The sequence below is a fragment of the Anoplolepis gracilipes genome, chromosome 3 (genome assembly GCF_047496725.1).
Source record: "Anoplolepis gracilipes chromosome 3, ASM4749672v1, whole genome shotgun sequence".
NCBI classification, from domain to species: domain Eukaryota; kingdom Metazoa; phylum Arthropoda; class Insecta; order Hymenoptera; family Formicidae; genus Anoplolepis; species Anoplolepis gracilipes.
Window position 1 is genome coordinate 1,571,221 of NC_132972.1, and position 17,946 is coordinate 1,589,166.

General features: G+C 28.4%; 2 protein-coding genes across 8 annotated transcripts; both read left to right on the forward strand.

Moving 5' to 3' along the window:
- The first annotated feature begins 14 nt into the window (after window positions 1-14).
- Window positions 15-2,993, forward strand: LOC140663723 (uncharacterized). 7 transcript variants are annotated; one of them, XM_072888140.1, is made up of 9 exons: window positions 15-161; window positions 406-525; window positions 596-713; window positions 1,188-1,449; window positions 1,721-1,837; window positions 2,084-2,174; window positions 2,263-2,408; window positions 2,552-2,684; window positions 2,759-2,993. In XM_072888140.1, exons 1-9 carry the CDS (start codon window positions 15-17, stop codon window positions 2,807-2,809), a joined length of 1,185 nt encoding a protein of 394 aa, XP_072744241.1. In that variant the 3' UTR covers window positions 2,810-2,993. The 7 variants fall into 7 exon arrangements, 6 of the variants coding, with proteins under 6 accessions (XP_072744241.1, XP_072744243.1, XP_072744240.1 ...); XM_072888142.1 differs by having other exon boundaries at window positions 1,374-1,449; XM_072888139.1 differs by having other exon boundaries at window positions 2,552-2,993.
- Window positions 2,993-15,841, forward strand: LOC140663738 (uncharacterized). Its single transcript, XM_072888166.1, has 15 exons — window positions 2,993-4,100; window positions 4,463-4,582; window positions 4,774-4,891; window positions 5,131-5,392; window positions 5,582-5,695; window positions 5,802-5,892; window positions 6,113-6,255; window positions 6,563-6,692; window positions 11,413-11,530; window positions 11,591-11,855; window positions 12,633-12,755; window positions 12,949-13,039; window positions 13,187-13,329; window positions 13,415-13,547; window positions 13,629-15,841. The coding sequence occupies exons 1-15, from the start codon at window positions 3,954-3,956 to the stop codon at window positions 13,677-13,679; spliced, it is 2,049 nt and encodes a 682-aa protein (XP_072744267.1). The 5' UTR covers window positions 2,993-3,953; the 3' UTR covers window positions 13,680-15,841.
- The last annotated feature ends 2,105 nt before the right edge of the window (window positions 15,842-17,946 follow it).

Below are 17,946 nucleotides of genomic sequence, written 5' to 3' on the forward strand. Positions count from 1 at the left end.
TTCGACAGTTGCCTATGATGGTGTTTCCCGAGGAAAAATACTATAGACTCAATTATATCTTTTTAGCATCGATTGGACTCTGGCCATATCATAATTCCAAGATTAATCAGATTCAAGTTGCATTATCATTACTAATATACATAATATTTGTAATATCTCAGGTATTTGTTTTAACTTACATTTCTGTATACACTTAAATTCTAAAATATTATTCATGTTAAGTAAATTAAATTTTATACGGGCTCTATCCTATTCTATATATATATATATTTAAATTTGATTTTTTTAATTTAAAACATATAAAATTAGAAAATTTTTATATACATATTATACTTTTACTTCTATTCTTGTTTAATAATTATTTGTGAATTATTATATATAATTTGCAACAAATATTACTTACAGTTAATACAATTATTTGTTACGAAATATACGCTTGATCTTCTCTTGGAAATATTATCATTCGATTTTTTGATTATGGCATGGGCTAGTAAATATATTTCCTTTTATGCTGTGATGAAAAATGTAAGTTCAAAAGTAATTTAATCTAAAATGGATTATCATATATGCAGACATTTGTCATATATACTAATAGATAAAAAGATTTCAAAAACATGTTCGAGATAACTGGAGCATTTTGACGGACGATCGAGAGATCGATATAATGCGCAAACATGCTGAAAACGGAAAACGATATACGATAGTTATAGCAAGTAAGAACCGAGTAAATTTTTAATTATTTGCTGTTAATTTAAATTATCAAACTATGTACTCAAAGCACAGTTTAAAAATAATACAATAGATTTTACAATTTTTCTATAAATTTTGATATACAAATAGACCAAGGGAATCATAAAAACCGAAAAGATATACATATATAGCAATCGATTTTGAATAACAATAAGCTAAGCTTATTCAATTTTTGAAGCTAAATTATAGTAGTAGTAGTAATATACAGTTTTTATCAAAATTTTATATTAATTATTATGAATAATTACGAAAATTAAAATATAAAATATAAAAATCAATGGTTTTGTGCTTCTAATATGATCAATATATTAGTTTAGAGCTATAAATATTTATAACTCTATTGAATTTGATACAGAAAAAATTATTAATTTGTGCGTGCGCATTTATTCATGATGCAATGATTATCTTTTAATTTAATAAATTTTTCAAAATTCTAGCGATCATTTATTGCGGGATTCTCAGCTACATTTCATTACAATATACCTCAGGCTTACTTGATATTATAGTTCCATTGAACGAGTCTCGTCCGCGCAAACTTTTAATTCAAGCGGAATATTTGGTTGATCGACAAAAATACTTTCATGTTCTAGCAATGCACATAAATCTTGTCTTATTCCTTTCAGCTACTACTGGAGTAGCTACTGAATCATTTTCATTAATAAACGCAGTACACGTTTTTGGAATGTATAAAATTGCTAGGTAAATTGCAAATGAAATAATGTTCTATTCTTAAATAATTTTTTTATTTATTTTCATCTTATTTTATATATAAGTTAGATTTATTAAATTTTTTGTATTTAATTTCTATTTATTATTTTTAAAGATGTTTAGAGAAAAAGAAAGACAGAGAAATATAATATATAATTAATTATAAAATAAATTCAATAATTATACACGATAGTGTTATAAATTTGATTATATGTTATACATTTAACATATTTTCTCCTTCGTAACATACAGAATTTTATAGTTACCGTATAGAACATATGATAAACAAAGATGTTTTACGAGTATGTATAGCTCAAAGATATACTATACTCCATCATAGAATAACTGCTGCAGTAGACGTTCATAGAAGGGCGCTTGAGTCAGTATGCTGTTAATTTCACCTTACTTTCTGCTATCTTTCACATACGACAAGTAGTGTTAGCAAGAATGCAGAGATAATTATTGCTCTCCTTGCTTTTTTTTTATTTCAATAGTTGCATGCATATATTTTAAACAAATTATTGTACTTTAAGATTAAATGGAATTAATATATAAAATATTATTCTTAACATATTATGTATTGAATAATAACGTAAAACGTAAAATATTATTTATTTTCTGCTAGATTGTCAGAATTATTGAAAGAAAGTTTTGGACGGTCGTACCTGATCTTAATTACAATTATTATATGTTCGGGAAGCATTAATCTCTTTCATGTAAGCGCACACGCCAATTACATATAGTCATTGTCACTAGTTTTAAAAAATTATCTACAACTTGTGAAACCATCAATTTTACTTACAGTTCTTTCGAATAATAACGATGAAACAAAAAATATTGGAAATTGGAATATCATTGTTATACATAGCCTGCCATTTTTTGTTCCTAATTTTAGGCAATTTCTTTGGACAAGAATTTATAAATTCTGACAGTTATTTTCATCAAACGATGTAAGAACTATAAATATTAATGTGCTTTTCTCGAAGCAAGTACATATATTGCACATATTCTAAATTTTAAAACACGTGTCTGTAATTAATGTCTACGAAGACGTATTTAGAAAGTATAATTAACACTTTTTGTTATCATGCAGATGCAATACGAAATGGTACAATACTCCATTAAAAGTGCAAAAATTGATACTCTTTTTGTTACAAAAAACTACAAAAAGTTACAAACTCGATGCCGGTGGTATGTTTAGCCCTTGCTTCGAAGGTTTGATTACGGTAAGAGAACACTTATTAGTGGAAATAATCACCATATCGATTAGTTGTTTAAATAATTAAATCTTCTGTTTCAGACCATTAGTTTATTGTTCTCTTTTGTCACTGTTTTATGCTCGATACAATGAAATTATATTAATTTAAACAAAATATTTTTTAATAAAAAAAACTCGATTAAAAGATTTAATTAAAAGATTTGATTAAAGAGATATATGTCTTGATGTTTTTGCCAATTTCAAATTCCTTAGCATTCCTTATCTTGTGAATTTACTGTTAGTAAATGCTAGAACATTTTTATTAATTATATTCCATTTTTCCCTAATAGATAATAAAAAAATTTAATTAAAACAATTTATTTATTATTTGTGTAACAAAGAAAAGAAGATTAACAAAAAGTTTTGAATTTACTGTTTTGATTTTTCTTCTTCCTTTTTTTATATTTGAAGTAAAAGATTTATGAAAAAAACATTGTTTCACAAGATATTGTTTTTCCTTTTTTTATCTTTGTTTTCTTGAACAGAAAAAATTTATGTGCGTATAGAAAAAATATACGCATATAAATAAAGAAAAAACTTGATAAATAAAACTTTAATTAATGTTTAATAGTTATTATAAAAATAAAACCTGTGAGTTAAAAATAACATAACTTATGAGTTAGGAAAAAACCGATGTGTTACTTTGAAAAAATTCTATTGAAATCGTGTTCCATCTCAAGCTGATCTCTCTTTCCCTCTCATTACTTTTAATGCTCACTTTCCTTTTTATTCGACTTTAGTCAAATAGAGCATGATCTGCGTTCGTTATGTAGAATGAAGATGTAGAAGATGACTCACTCGACTGTTCAACAGAATTAAAATAACCTCTCGAGCAGACTGAGGAACCGATCATTAATTCAAAATGATGAAAGTGGCTGCGTCAACTTCTGTGAAAAAAAAATTCTTCTCTTTTAATATTATTATCATACTTAAGATACTTTGTAGAGCGATTTACTTCATCATTGTATTTTTCGACAATTACAAAAGTCTCACAGGGGGAAGTAAAGTGTATCGATCGGCTTATTATCGGCTCTTTCCTTTAGTGCGGTAGATATTAAGCTTTTTACTATTTACTATTATCTGTTATTTTCACGAAATTTCACATAATAGCGGAAAGAAAAGTGTGAAAAATTCGAGCTCCATAAACGAAAGTCTTTAATAAAATATGACGTGGGAATAGAACTCTGGGGTTCCACGGTATCTGCCGGCCCAGTTGTGTTTCAACTTTCGTGAAAAGATGGACTTTGCTGGCGACCGCTATTACAAGTTCAGTCGAACCCTATTAACCGTACTTGGTCTATGGCCATATTATACCAATATACAATTCAGAAATATTCAGAGAACATTTTTCATTCTACTGCTCTCATTTTCCATATGTGTACAGGTATTTTTTTTTTTTTTTCACACTTTTCCACTTTTAATTTTAGGAGCGTTATTTGAGCAACCTAATGATAATAAAAAAATTAAATTTACTTACGTAAACAAAACAGATATATAATAATTTTTTTAAATATAAATTTATAATGCATCTATAAACGAAATTGCATGAAATGTAAATTAGCAAAATACAAACAGTTGTTCAATTTTATATATAAAATTGAACTGAATTGAACTGATAATTTTTTTTATAAAATATATAACGTAAAGATGTAGTAAAATAAATACGCACATACTTACATGTAAAAACTATTGTTTGTTAACTATTTATCTCTCTCGATAAAACCTATATATATATAATTTTTTCAGTTAGGAAAGATTCTAACAAGCGTACATGATTTGGAATCTTTTCTTCAAATCGTATCATTTGTTATACCTTGTCTAGTGTTCTGTCTGAAATATTCCACATTTTGTATACAAGCTGAGGCTGTAAGTTATTTTACTTTATTATACCTATTTATTAAAAGACATCACACATCAATATTCTAGTCAAATTTGGAGTTAACATTTTAATAGTTATATTTGTAATAATTATATTTATCTATTTTCGTGTCTACTTATTATTTTACTTAATAAATAAGAAAGAAAAAAATATAATGAATTATTATTGATAACGGTAGATAAAGAATATACATGCAGAAATAATATATCATTGGAATACAACAAAATGTAAAGAGGAATTAAAAATCTTACACCAATGCAGCTACTTTGGATATATAAACACACTTCTTATAGCAAGTAAGAGAGAAATCTTTTGTAAACTTCATCTATGTTGAATATTTTGAGCTGTATATATGTTAAATAATAAATTTAAATTTTTTTTAATTTTTTAAAATAAAACTTTAATCAAAAGAAACAATGTAAATTAGTTTATCATTTTTTTGCTATATTGAGATTCATTATATTATCATTTTTTTCTTTTGCGTTTTGCTAATGTATAATTTATTGTTGTTTTTGATTTAATCAATTTTTTTCAGCATTATTCTATTCATCCCTATATATGTTCCTAATAATGCAAATTTCGCCAAAATTCCTTGATTTAGTAACACCCTTAAACGAATCACGTCAGTACGAACTTTTAGCTATAGCTACGTTTTTCTTTGATCAAGAAAAATATTTTGCCCCAATATTTATGCATATGACAGTGGCGCTTTCTGTAGAAATAACTATAATAGTGGCTACAGAAACAATATCTTTGCTGTGTATGCAACACGCTTGTGCTCTATTCGAAATTGCCAGGTAACGATCGGAACAAAAAAATTTAATAAAATTTGATATAATTTTTTCAACTGTGTGTAAGACAGAATGTGTGGTTAATTCTTACCTTCGTTAATCTTATATATATGACATATTTTTAGGAGCAAATCTTTCATTATACATATTTGCACATTACGCATAATTATTAACATGCGTGCTTTATTCCTACAGTTTTCGCATACAGCATGTATTTGATTGTGAAATACACATCTCTGTCACGGAAAAAAATACAAAGTATTATACGAATATAATCAACGCGATAATTATTCACAATCGAGCTATCAAGTACGTAGCTATGTATCAATGATATTTTACGATCAATCCTGAAAAAAATTCTCGAATTAAATTGTAATGAAAGGTAAAAAAAGCTAACGCTAGAATATTGTTGAAGGTTTTTCGAGTATCTTAACGACAAGTTTGAGATATCTTATTTTATATTGCTTGTATTAGGTGTGTGTTCTTTAAGTATGAACCTATTTCGTGTGAGTATTAATTGCTAATTGTATATGATATCCGTTGAATTCATTACTGTAACACTTTATAAGTTTAAAGTAAAAATTTGTCGAATATAGTAAAGCCCATCTTTTTAACTGCAAACATTTGCATTTTTCCATCAACTTAGTATTTTTATCGGAAAATACATTAATGGATATAAGAAAAAATTAATATTTCATGATATAAAGTATTTTTCGCATGCACCAGGTTGCTTTAGCAGGGTTTAAGGAAAAAATGGAAGAGTTAGTTGGGATTGGACTATTAGTCATTTGCCACTTTGTTTACATGTTTATAAATAATTTTGTGGCACAGAGAATAACGAACTGCAGTGCCGACATATTCTATAAAACGTAAATATCATTAAATCAGAATAATGTTTTATTATTTATCAGTATTTCATTATGATAGAACTTTTTGCAATGGTAATTTTGTGTTATCGAAAACAAGCGTGGTTTTCAAATTAACAAAAAACTATATGAATCAAATAGGTACGTGCAAATCTTATGATATTATTGATCTATGAACATATTATCCTGCTGATTGATATTATAGACTTGCAATTGTTGATTTTTTTTTTAAATTAAATTAAATAGCATTTCACATTAAATAATGTGTTTTGTATAAAAAAATTAATATCAAAAATTATTTTACTTTTAGATGCGAGTTGCCTTGGTATAGTGTCTCTATTCGAAATCAAAAACTGCTTCAATTCATAATGCAACGAAGCATGAAAAGTTGTAAATTTACAATGCTCTTCTTTGATGCATCGCTTGAACGCTTTGCTTCGGTAAGCAACATGCACGAAAAACTTATGTTAAAAAATATTAAAATTCTATATTCTTTTGACAATATTCACACAAATTTCAAATTTATATATAAGTTGCAGTAATTTTATACTACATACAATCGAATTACAATAACGCATATGTAATATACATATAATATTAGACATATAAAACAATTTTAATTTTTTATTTAAATAAATAAATAAATATTTATTGTAGTATATTTGATTTTTATTAAAATGTAGTCAATGTGATTGATATTTGAAAATTACGTTTGTTATCGATGTACGTTGTTTGCAAGATCGTAAATAATAAATTATTTGCAATATTATAAATAATTAATAAAATTTATTACATTAATTATTTGATGATAATAATAATAATAAAACATACTGATTTTAATAAAACATTTCATATTTTAGCTCGTGAGTCTTTCTATGTCTTATTTCACGGTTTTTTGGTCAACACAACAGTAAGATTTTTACGGATAATGTATAGTTATATAAAGACAAAAATTCTTGTTAAATATTATCAATTATCCAACGCTAGTCGATGATGAAATACAAAAACGCAAGTAACGAAATGAAATCATGATTCACTTACTGAAATAGCCAAACCGGCATCTTATAGAATTCACTGTAGCATGATTATATTAACAATAAATATACTGCTTGTCACACAAAATAATTTATAAGTCGTAACTTATCAATTCGTGTATGTAATACTATTAATTTTCGATCTCCATTTCTCCTGTAGATACAAAAAATCAAATACTTTCAACAAGTGGTTGCTTTCTATAAATTTTAATTGTTGTAATACGCATAAAAACATTATTTAAAACATTCACGTTTGCTGCCTACAAAAATTAATGAGTTACAAAAAAATTTTTATTAATTTTAAGAAATATTAATTAATTAACACAATCTATACCGAATTTCTATAAATAAAGTTTCTTCTAAAAAGAGTGAAATATATATATATGTACATATATACATATATATATATATATATATATATATAATATTTAGAGAGATATCATATATAATATATATGATATATGAAGATATATAATAATAATAATTTTTGATATTTTGTTTCTCTCCGTGTTCTATACATATTTTCAGTATTTTATATATTACCTTAACATTATTTTTGTCAGTATATTATAAATGGTGTTGACGCGCACATGATTTATCGTTTTCATGTTAAATAAGCTGAACGATTCGTGTATCACATTTCATCTTTTATTTGTTCGCAAATTTAAATAGAAGTTCAGTTATTTAGCTGCTATTATACTGATGATGATATATATATGTATAATGGTCTTTACACCGACATATTTTAATACACATATTAAATATTACTGGTCAATCATAGCCATTCCATTCTTTAGAAGAATGGCTATGATTGGCTAGTATAATACTTTATACGTGCATCAAGTGCTCGGTGTAAACAAGGCCAATAAATATGAAAAACGAGAAAGAATTCCTATGTATAATTCGTAATAGTTTTATATCTATCAATGCAAATGTATACTAGCATTCACATTAATTTTTTTTTATTTCAATGGGTGAATGCAGTTTCTGCGTTCCCATTTATTCCATTCATTAATATCATTCGAAAAGATCGTATGCAAAAAATGCGAAAAAAGGTTTTTTAGTTATTTTAAAACAAAAGGACAAAGGGAGGAGAAATTATGCGCGGATTGTATCGTTTTTACAAGGGAAACATGTAAAAAAAAAAGCTAAATCTTAACGAAATTCATCAATCACGTTCGTATTAAAGTAAGAGTTAATGCTTGGCTAGTCAAACATTAACGATATTTTTAGAAGAGAATAAATATTATCGGTTAATGATATTGTCTTGCATTAATTTCAATGACGTTGAGATGTAATATATATTACATAATATATTGGATATTTCAGTTGTCGTATAGAACAAGTATTATATTATCAGCATAATCAGTGCATTTAATATGCACTGGAGAATGATCAAGTTTGTAACTATCCGATAAATAATTTAATTGAAAACATTTATTTTATTAGACAATCATATTGAATTTCACGTCAAGTTATTCACACTTACAGTAATTTTATATCGATAAGTGAAATATAAATTTTTTACACAAAAAACCGTGCGAAAATTAGTACATGTAATGGTCACCGTAAATATTCATATTTATTTTATGCATGTCGTTCTTCAAGATTTATCGAAATGTCGATAGCGAATTTTAAGTCAATAGATTTCTTTGCATTGTTGCTGTCATTAAGCATTAATCTCTATCACGTGAGTAATTATTGATGTATACCTATTGATTTAATAATTAGCCTGAGAGTACGTGTTGTTAATCGAATGTTGCGAACACAATAGTTGCGTACATATCGTATCCGTAGCTGCAAGATCTGCATTCCTCACAAAGGAATCGATCCCCGTGTGTTGATCGCAGCTCTCTCGACTGATAACGACCGAGAACTCACGAGATAATTACTATCAGCCTTCTCTTTGTTATTTTTAGTACATGTTTCTTCTATCTAGAAGTCAGGAAGGTAATCAATCATAGCGATGTCTTTCATAGAACGTAATTCTGACGTATATTACAGAACATGTGTTCTAAAAAAAGAGTAAATCTGTGACAATATCAAAACTTTTGAAATTACGATTTTTAATGGCAAATTGTTTAGACTCAACGTGTAATGAGGTACATGGCTCCGTTAAAAGCACAGAAGTTGCTGCTGCTTGTAATGCAAAAGAGCATGCGACATCATTGACTTTGTTCATTCCAACGTTAGAAAAATTCGTGGTAAAATTCCTGACATTAATGTAATATATTTATTTATCAAATAATCAAATATTCCTTAGATTGCCTAAAATAAAATTCTTATTTCCATTTATAAACATGTTGCTTTCATATTTTATGAAAATTTATTCCGTCCGTAAATATCGTATCGGTAAAATAACATTCATCATTAGTTGAAGCACATAAATCTTCACAATGGAAGTAATTCTAATATATTCTTGTCGCAAATGTAATCATGTAAAGCAATTAAAATTATTATTATTATTGTTATTGGTGTAAAAAAATAAATTTTGATGGAATTAATGTTTTGATCGCGCCAGTATTATTATAAGAATTAATGGATTGTTAATACGAAACATATATTAACAATTCAAAAATATTACTAAAAAATAAATTTTAATGCTTAATGATGTTGTTTCTTTGTCAAAAGTGTAAAATTAGTAATTTGTGCAAAACGGAAACGAAAATTGTATCATATTACATAGTAATCTTATCACTGTCATTTCCAGGTACTTACAACATAATGTTTTGACGATTTAATCCTTTAACAAAAGATTACTGTAATAGAAATAAAATTCTTAAACAGAAATCTCTGGCACAACGAACTGTACATATAATATTACAACGTAACGATGAATTATATATTAATTAAAATTAAATATTAATATACAGTTACGGAAGCTTATATATTAATCCATAGTTTTTTTTTAATCTAATTCAAAATAGATTTTCACGATATTCACCAAATACACACATCACACCGTTTCGACGATTATAATCGTAGAGCGATGTTTCGTAAATTAATCTAGTATGATGTTAACATGTTAACACTATTTCAGCACCGTAAGAAAAGCAACCGTAACATCTCGCGTTTCGAATAGAAATGAAGAGACTGGAAAAATATGCGAGTGCGACTTTGCAATTGCGCCTGCGTCGATCGAACACGCGTTGAGGGAAACGTCAAATGCATACATTGAGGAAAATGATATTTAATCGGTTTATCGCACCAGAGAGAGTAATAATGTTTCTTTCGTCGAACATTTTCTGTTAGACACCCTACCTAGGATATAAGATAAAATTGTAATTCACAGTTCATCATAATAATTCGCACTTATATACCGTTATTTTGAATGCGCAAAAATGCAGAATTGTAATATGCAATCGAACATGTCGAATCTAACAATAAAAGATTGGAGGAAAAAGGTTCGGCACAAACGTGTCATAACATTTACATCAAAATGGCAGGATTGCACGGCAAAAAGTTACTATACGATTAATAGAATTCTGTTATTATGTATTGGTTTGTGGCCGTATCAAAATTCTAGTTTCAGGAATATTATTATAACGTTTATGACCATATTACTTACATCGAGCATAATATTTCAGGTATGAAAATCTTTTCTCTTATTACAACTTATGTATATTTGATTAATTAATTTTCTTTGTGGACAATTATTTAATATAAAGATCAGAAACGGAGTATACGTGCTATAAAATGGAATATACATACTACTATTCTTACGAAATGTAGGTGACACATTCCTCGTAAATGTTACAATAACGTATATACAAAGTTTTATTTAATAAAAAAAATAATCTAAAATCTTCATAATTAAAATTTTCATATTTGTATGTGTATTTACGTATTCTTCGAAATTATTTTAGAGAGAAAAATGATCGATAACTTTAACTTTAAAAGTAAAAATAGCTGAAGAGAAATATTACTTTCAGCTTACGACTTTCATCACAACAGAGTATAACGTGGATCTTCTTCTACAAGTTCTCGCATACAGCATCCCATGGTTAGCTTATACGATAAAGTATAACGTTCTTTGTTTAAATATAAAAAAGGTAGATACGTTCGCGATATCAAACGTGTTCTTTCTCGGTAAAAATTGATGAATAATCATTATCGTTGAACTTAGATCCGAAACGTTATGGATCAAGTGCAACGTGACTGGAATATATTAAGCAACGCGCAGGAAATCGAAATAATACAAAAATACTGGGCTATCGGAAGATTCATCACATTGATTACGACATGTAAGCAATATCTCGAGTAGCTTTTTTCGCGTAGTTTTGATAACAATTCAATTATTGCAGTGTTCATATATCTATCTATACTCGGTGCCGTTCTGATGGAGGTCTTATCAATTTTTCTTCTGGACATCACAACGACTGTAAATCAAACTCGTTCACGACGGTTTCCTATTAAGACCGAATATTTTATAAATCAACAAAAGTATTTTTTCCCACTTTTGTTTCACATATTCCTGTTCGCTTTGGGTGGACTAACCACAGTAGCAGCCACCGAGACGCTTTCTATGTCATATGCGCAACATGCATGTGGATTGTACCAAATAGCCTGGTAAAGCAACGTTTCAAAGTTTAACAACGAGGCAAATGATATTAATTAAGGATGTTTGATTCCGATTCGATTCATTAAAAGATCCATTCTTTTGATCAAAAAATCGATTCTTTTAATCGATTCTTTGCTATTCGATTTTCTTGAGAATCGATTCTTTATTGTAAAAATCGAAGAAAGATATAGTCCGATCTTATATTTAAGATCTTATATTTAAGATCTCGTTCGATCAATAAAATGATGCTGTGCGGCTACTTCATTGGTTGAACGGGATCTTAAGACGATCTTAAATATAAGATCGGACTATGAATACCAACCATAATGACAGAATCTTTGGAAAAGTTTGATAATAACGATTTCGTGATTGGTGATCCGCTCGTTCCACTTTCCTGTAATCCATTCCATGACCTTAAGTCGTAAAAGTATATAAAAGAAACAGTATTCCTTGTAAATTATTTTATTAAAATAAAATTTTTCAAAAATTTAAAACCTAATTTAATTACTCATTTTATTTATTAAAGTTTTAAAAATTAATAAAAAACTAATTAAAATTTATTAATTCAATTTATGTATATTTTAATTTAATATAATTAATTGTAAAAAATTATATAATTTTTTCTTTTTTTTTTAGATCGATTCTTGCAAATCGATTTTTTGATCCCGATTTTTCAAGAGAATCGATTTTCATGATTCGATTCAGAATCGATTCTTTTAAGAGAATCGAACATCCCTAATATTAAGAACTTGCAAACATTTTGTTTGTTACATTATCAATTTTAGTTTTCGCATAGAAAAAGCGCTGCATAAGAACATGATACAAGGTGTTACATCTTCTGCCGAAAGAAGTTTAATCATATGTGAAGGAATAATTAGCGCAGTCAATATGTACAGGAGAGCAGACAGGTTCGTAATTAATGATTAATTTTTTATTGAAAACTTCTTTTTTTGCAAAGCGCATTTTCTCGCTCGAATTATCGCCAACGAAATTACAAACTGGAAAATTCCATGCGAGAAATCATACGAAACGTCAATAAACGTAATCGACATAAGACATGTGTGTATTTATATTTATTTATTTCGTACTGTTATTTTCAAGGTTTATCGAAAAAATCAAGACAACTTTCAAATTGGCGTATTTATTATTATTACCATTAGGAGTGATGTCGCTAAGTATTAATCTTTATCGTGTAAGTAAATATTCACTTACCGGTGATAACGAAGCTGAATAATTAATACATTATATTTTGGTCAGATGTGTCAAAACGCACCATCCGTGACGTAAGATGTATTTATTCCTTGCAAAAGTGAATTATTATTGCCTGTGTTTCTCACAGTTTTCCCAGCTGCTAATGACCGACGATTATTACGACCTGGTCATTAGCATTCTGTTCATCGGTGGGCATTTTTGGTACATGTTCTTCTGCAACTATTTAGGACAGGAAGTAATCGATCATAGCGGCAATATCTTTTACAGAACGTGCGTAACGTGTGTATTAGAAAAGGGAGTAAATTCGCGGCACGCAAAGTTTTTAATTATGATTTCCTGCTGCTAATTTGTACAGATACAACACGAGATGGTACATGGCGCCGTTGAAAGCGCAAAAATTATTGCTGTGTTTGATGCAAAGGAGCACGCAGCATTCCGCAATCGTCATTGGTAGTTTGTTCGTTACGTCATTCGAAGGATTCGCCACGGTAGAGTCTCGGCACTTGTAATAATCTTTTTGTCGAAAACACATTTGCTTTAAATTTTCTTGATTAAAATTTTTGTTTTAGCTTACGAGCATGTCAGTTTCGTATTTTACGGTGATCTTTTCCGTTCATTGATCGTCCTCTCCGTGAAATATAAGACTGATCGTTAAGTCTGAACGTTTAAGACTTCACGGTGCAAGTAGTTCTGATATATTTTTTGCAAGTCTAAATGCAAGAGCTAGTAATGCAAGATAATAATACAAGAGCTTTAATTTAATAAATTAATTGATTTCATAAATCGTTTTCATTACTGTATATAAAATAAATGTAGTAGAAATACAAATGTTCTATTACCATCATTTCTTAATTCTTGAGTTGATCTTCTCCCCCAGGATAATTACTATCAAGAGGATTGTCAGTTACATTCGCAAGAATTATTGCGAGATACTAAACTTTTTTATTAGTATTATTTCAATGACAGTGACTTAACGCGACGGTTTCACGCAGACATAAAGGATGGAAGATAGACGATTCCGATGACAGAAAATGAGTATAAAGCGCCTGCGCCAGAAAAAAATGAAGAAAATTATGTAGATTATTACCCTCCCTTTCTCTCCCTCCCATCAAATGCCTCTCGTCAGCGTGAATGTATTATTTATACAATTCACGAACTCACGTGTATTACTTTCTTCCATTATCTTATAATATAATGACGATAAAATCATATCGTTGATAAACTCCCGATATTTATTACGCTATTTTTCGCTATTCGAAGATTATATTTAATGTCATCTATACTTCTCGGTTTCATAAAAAAAAAAAAAAAAAAAAAAAAAAAATCACAAAATAAAAGAGATGTTGGCGAAGATGAGAATTTCTCTGTAAAGTCCAGTCGACGGAACAGTATCTCGATTGTGTCAACGCAAACATGGACTTTGTTGGAAGTTACTATTACAAAACCCATCAAAGAATATTAACGTATTGTGGTCTATGGCCATATTAATGTATAATAATGTATATATAATATAATATTAATGTATAATAATGTAATATTTGTTTTTTTTAAGTATAGCATACATACAATAGATTATACGATATGGATTAATTTACGACCTATCGTACATAGATACAACACTCGATGGTATGCGACTCCACTATACGTACAAAGATGTCTTTTGCTGATGATGTGTAAAAGTCTAAAAGGTTCCACACTGATGATCGGTTCTATATTTTTGCCATCTTTGCAAGGTTTCGCTACGGTAAAACGCGAGCAAATACGTGAGGAATACAAAAGATCTGTATTTTTCTTTACAAGCCATTCATATTTTTTTTTTTTTTTTGCAGCTCACCAACGCATCGCTATCATATTGTATGGTAATCTATTCTAGACGCCAGTCTTAATTGCAAAATAGACGCGCGACAATCGATAAATATTTTATTAGTGGGGAAATTTTTTTTGTTGTTAAACAGAAACTCACATATCTTATAAATTTGTTATTCAATTATATTTATATCGTATCTGTTCTATTGTATTATTTTTCTATGATAAGTCTTATATTGAATTGAGAGAGACGAGCTATATAACATTTCTTTAAATAATCAAATAGCTTGTAATTAATAAAACGACTTTATTGATATTATTCGATCGATCGTAAAATCACAATTTATTTTCTAACATAAGATTTTAATACATAAGGAAATATGCCGACTGTTTAAAACTCACGCGAAAAAGATAAAATGTTAGACAGTAGCCTTGTTATTTTATTGAGCCAAAGATTACGACTTAAAAGATAGATTTTCAAGAGCACGCGACGGACGATCGACCGTCTCGATCGTTTTAATCGGGCAGGAGTTTTGTTGTAAATCGTGATTTCAACTCTGACAAGAGCAGACACTTGAGCAGGCTCCTTCGACATCGGGTTGTCACGCTCTTATCTAAACTACAAACGTAATATCTCTATTCTACGAGAAGCTCCTAGCTAGAGGCACTATTTGCATCGCTTGCAAGTATGTACGAAGGACACGTGCAACTTGTCGTGCACAAATCTCCTCGGGTACGCCGAGACAGAAATTAGCGCGTCTCGCATCGTATTTCAGTTTTCGGCTAATAGTACGACTATTTGTCTAACAGCATGTTCAAATTCATTCACGATTCTGATCAATTCGAATTTTAATTCAACTCAACGAACGCTTTACGAATTAAAAGGTAAATAAAGAATTGATTGTCAAAACTGTTTATCAATCACTTTTTTTTTCTCTAGTCTTTTAATTAAATTCATATTTAATTTACGTAGTATTAATTTAAAGCAAATTAGAAAACACATCTATTGCCTTTTATAATTTAAGAGATTATTTATATATATTGGAAATATAAATTATTTGAGACTGTAAAGATAGAAAATAAAAGTAATACGTGAGTTATAAAAATTAAAAGTAGTACGCAAGTTGTCAAATTATTAAGTAAGGATTATTCAGAACTTTTATTTGAATTCTTTAGAAACTCACAGAACTTATATATAAAGCAAATTAATATTGTTAATGGAATATCTTTGAATAAATGTAATATGTGTTATCATCACACGGCAACGTTATTAGATATTCTAATTCTAAAATTAATTTTAAGAATATGTCATATGTAATACATCTTTGCATATGTGTTTGAACAATACTGATTCAAAATTTTTTTAATATAACGATTCATTGTGTTTAATGAAACAAGATAGCAAGAGACGTAAGAATATAAAAGATGACGTTTATATTATATGCAAAGAAGATTAAGAGTACATACACATACATATATAAAAATATGTCTCTAATGATATAGTTACATTTGAGATAACGAATAAAAGACGAAAGGCTGTCTTTCTTTCTGTTTTCCCAGTCTCCCGTTAGAAAGATGTACGATCTCTTACATTTCTCCACTAGTCTAGTTAAATACGCTCTCTTCCGTCCAAAATCTCCGTCTTAACCAGTGCGTAATAAATGTGCGGTAGCACTGTGAAAGATAGACTGTCGGACATGGAGCGTATATAATGTGTCAAGATTGTCTCAATTTAGTGTTCGACAAAAGCATTAAATAACCGTATTCGAATTTTGCCAAATGCACAGTATATATATATATATGATAAAAGATTTAAATTTATATAATAATTTCAGTTTTATATGCACACATTGTATAATTATTTCAGTTACACATTTACAAATGGAATTTTTAGTTTTATAACTCAAAGGCTATATAACCGGGATAAGTATACTAAAAGTGCCCTCGACGAGTTTTCAAATAACATTTGGCCTGTCACGTCCTCACTGTTAAAACAAAAATTTCCTCAAAATTTCAGCTCCCTAACTCTATATTACAATATTACCTGAGAATTATCGAGAAAAATGTCATTTTTACTTTTTATTTTTCTTTTCTGTAAATATTTGAGACGATCTCATATCGATTTTTTTCTAAATACTTATTTTTTATGCAAAAACAATTTAAAAGTTGTATTTGTGAAAATTGTTTTTGCATACAAAATATTTCTATTTTGCAGTGTAATTATAACTACAATTATTATTATTACTATTATAATTATTACAAGAAAAATAAATAATTTTTTTCCGTCCTATTAGCAAAAAATAATAAAAAAAAGATTTATTTTTATTTTTATTTTTTTTCATCATGTTGCACCAACTCGAAAAAATTGAAAAAATTTGAGATTATTGAGGCATATAAAAAGAATATACTCTAAAAGTTTGATGATTGAACCTTGAAAGGAACTTGTTAAAAAGGCCATTTCTTAATTTTAGTCTTTTTTAAAAAATTGAGTTCTTATTCGAGATTAATAAAAAAATATTTTTTTTGCTGATATTCTTTTGTTGATAAATGTTCAGAAAAACATCGATGCGGGATCATCTCAAATATTTACAGAAAAAAATAATAAAAACTTAAAAGAACGTTTTTCTCGATAACGCAGAAAATAATAGAGTTAGGAAGCTGAAATTTTGAGGAAAACTTTTTTTTACAGTAAGGACATGACAGGCCAAATGTTACTTGAAAAATAACCCCCGTCGAGAGCACTTTTAGTATGCTTATCCGGGTATAGACTTTCTCGCGATATTTTGATGATTTACCATTATTTTTCAATGTTTATTAGATGAAGAGAGAAAGAAAAGGCGAGATATCTGAAAAGGATTAATTCGAAATTCCGAGGGGATTCTATCCCATCGTCAACCCGGCAACAATTCGCGGTATTATCGCAAGCGTAACACTTTTTCTTCCCCGTGGCAGTTTTCCAAGATAAGCGAATCCCTTCCTAGGAAAATTCCTTTGTAACCCCGCATCGGATCTAGTCTAGACGAAGGGCGAACTATCGCGCAAGGTTCCAGTAAAAGTGGAGCGTGTATAAAGGCGTGTCGA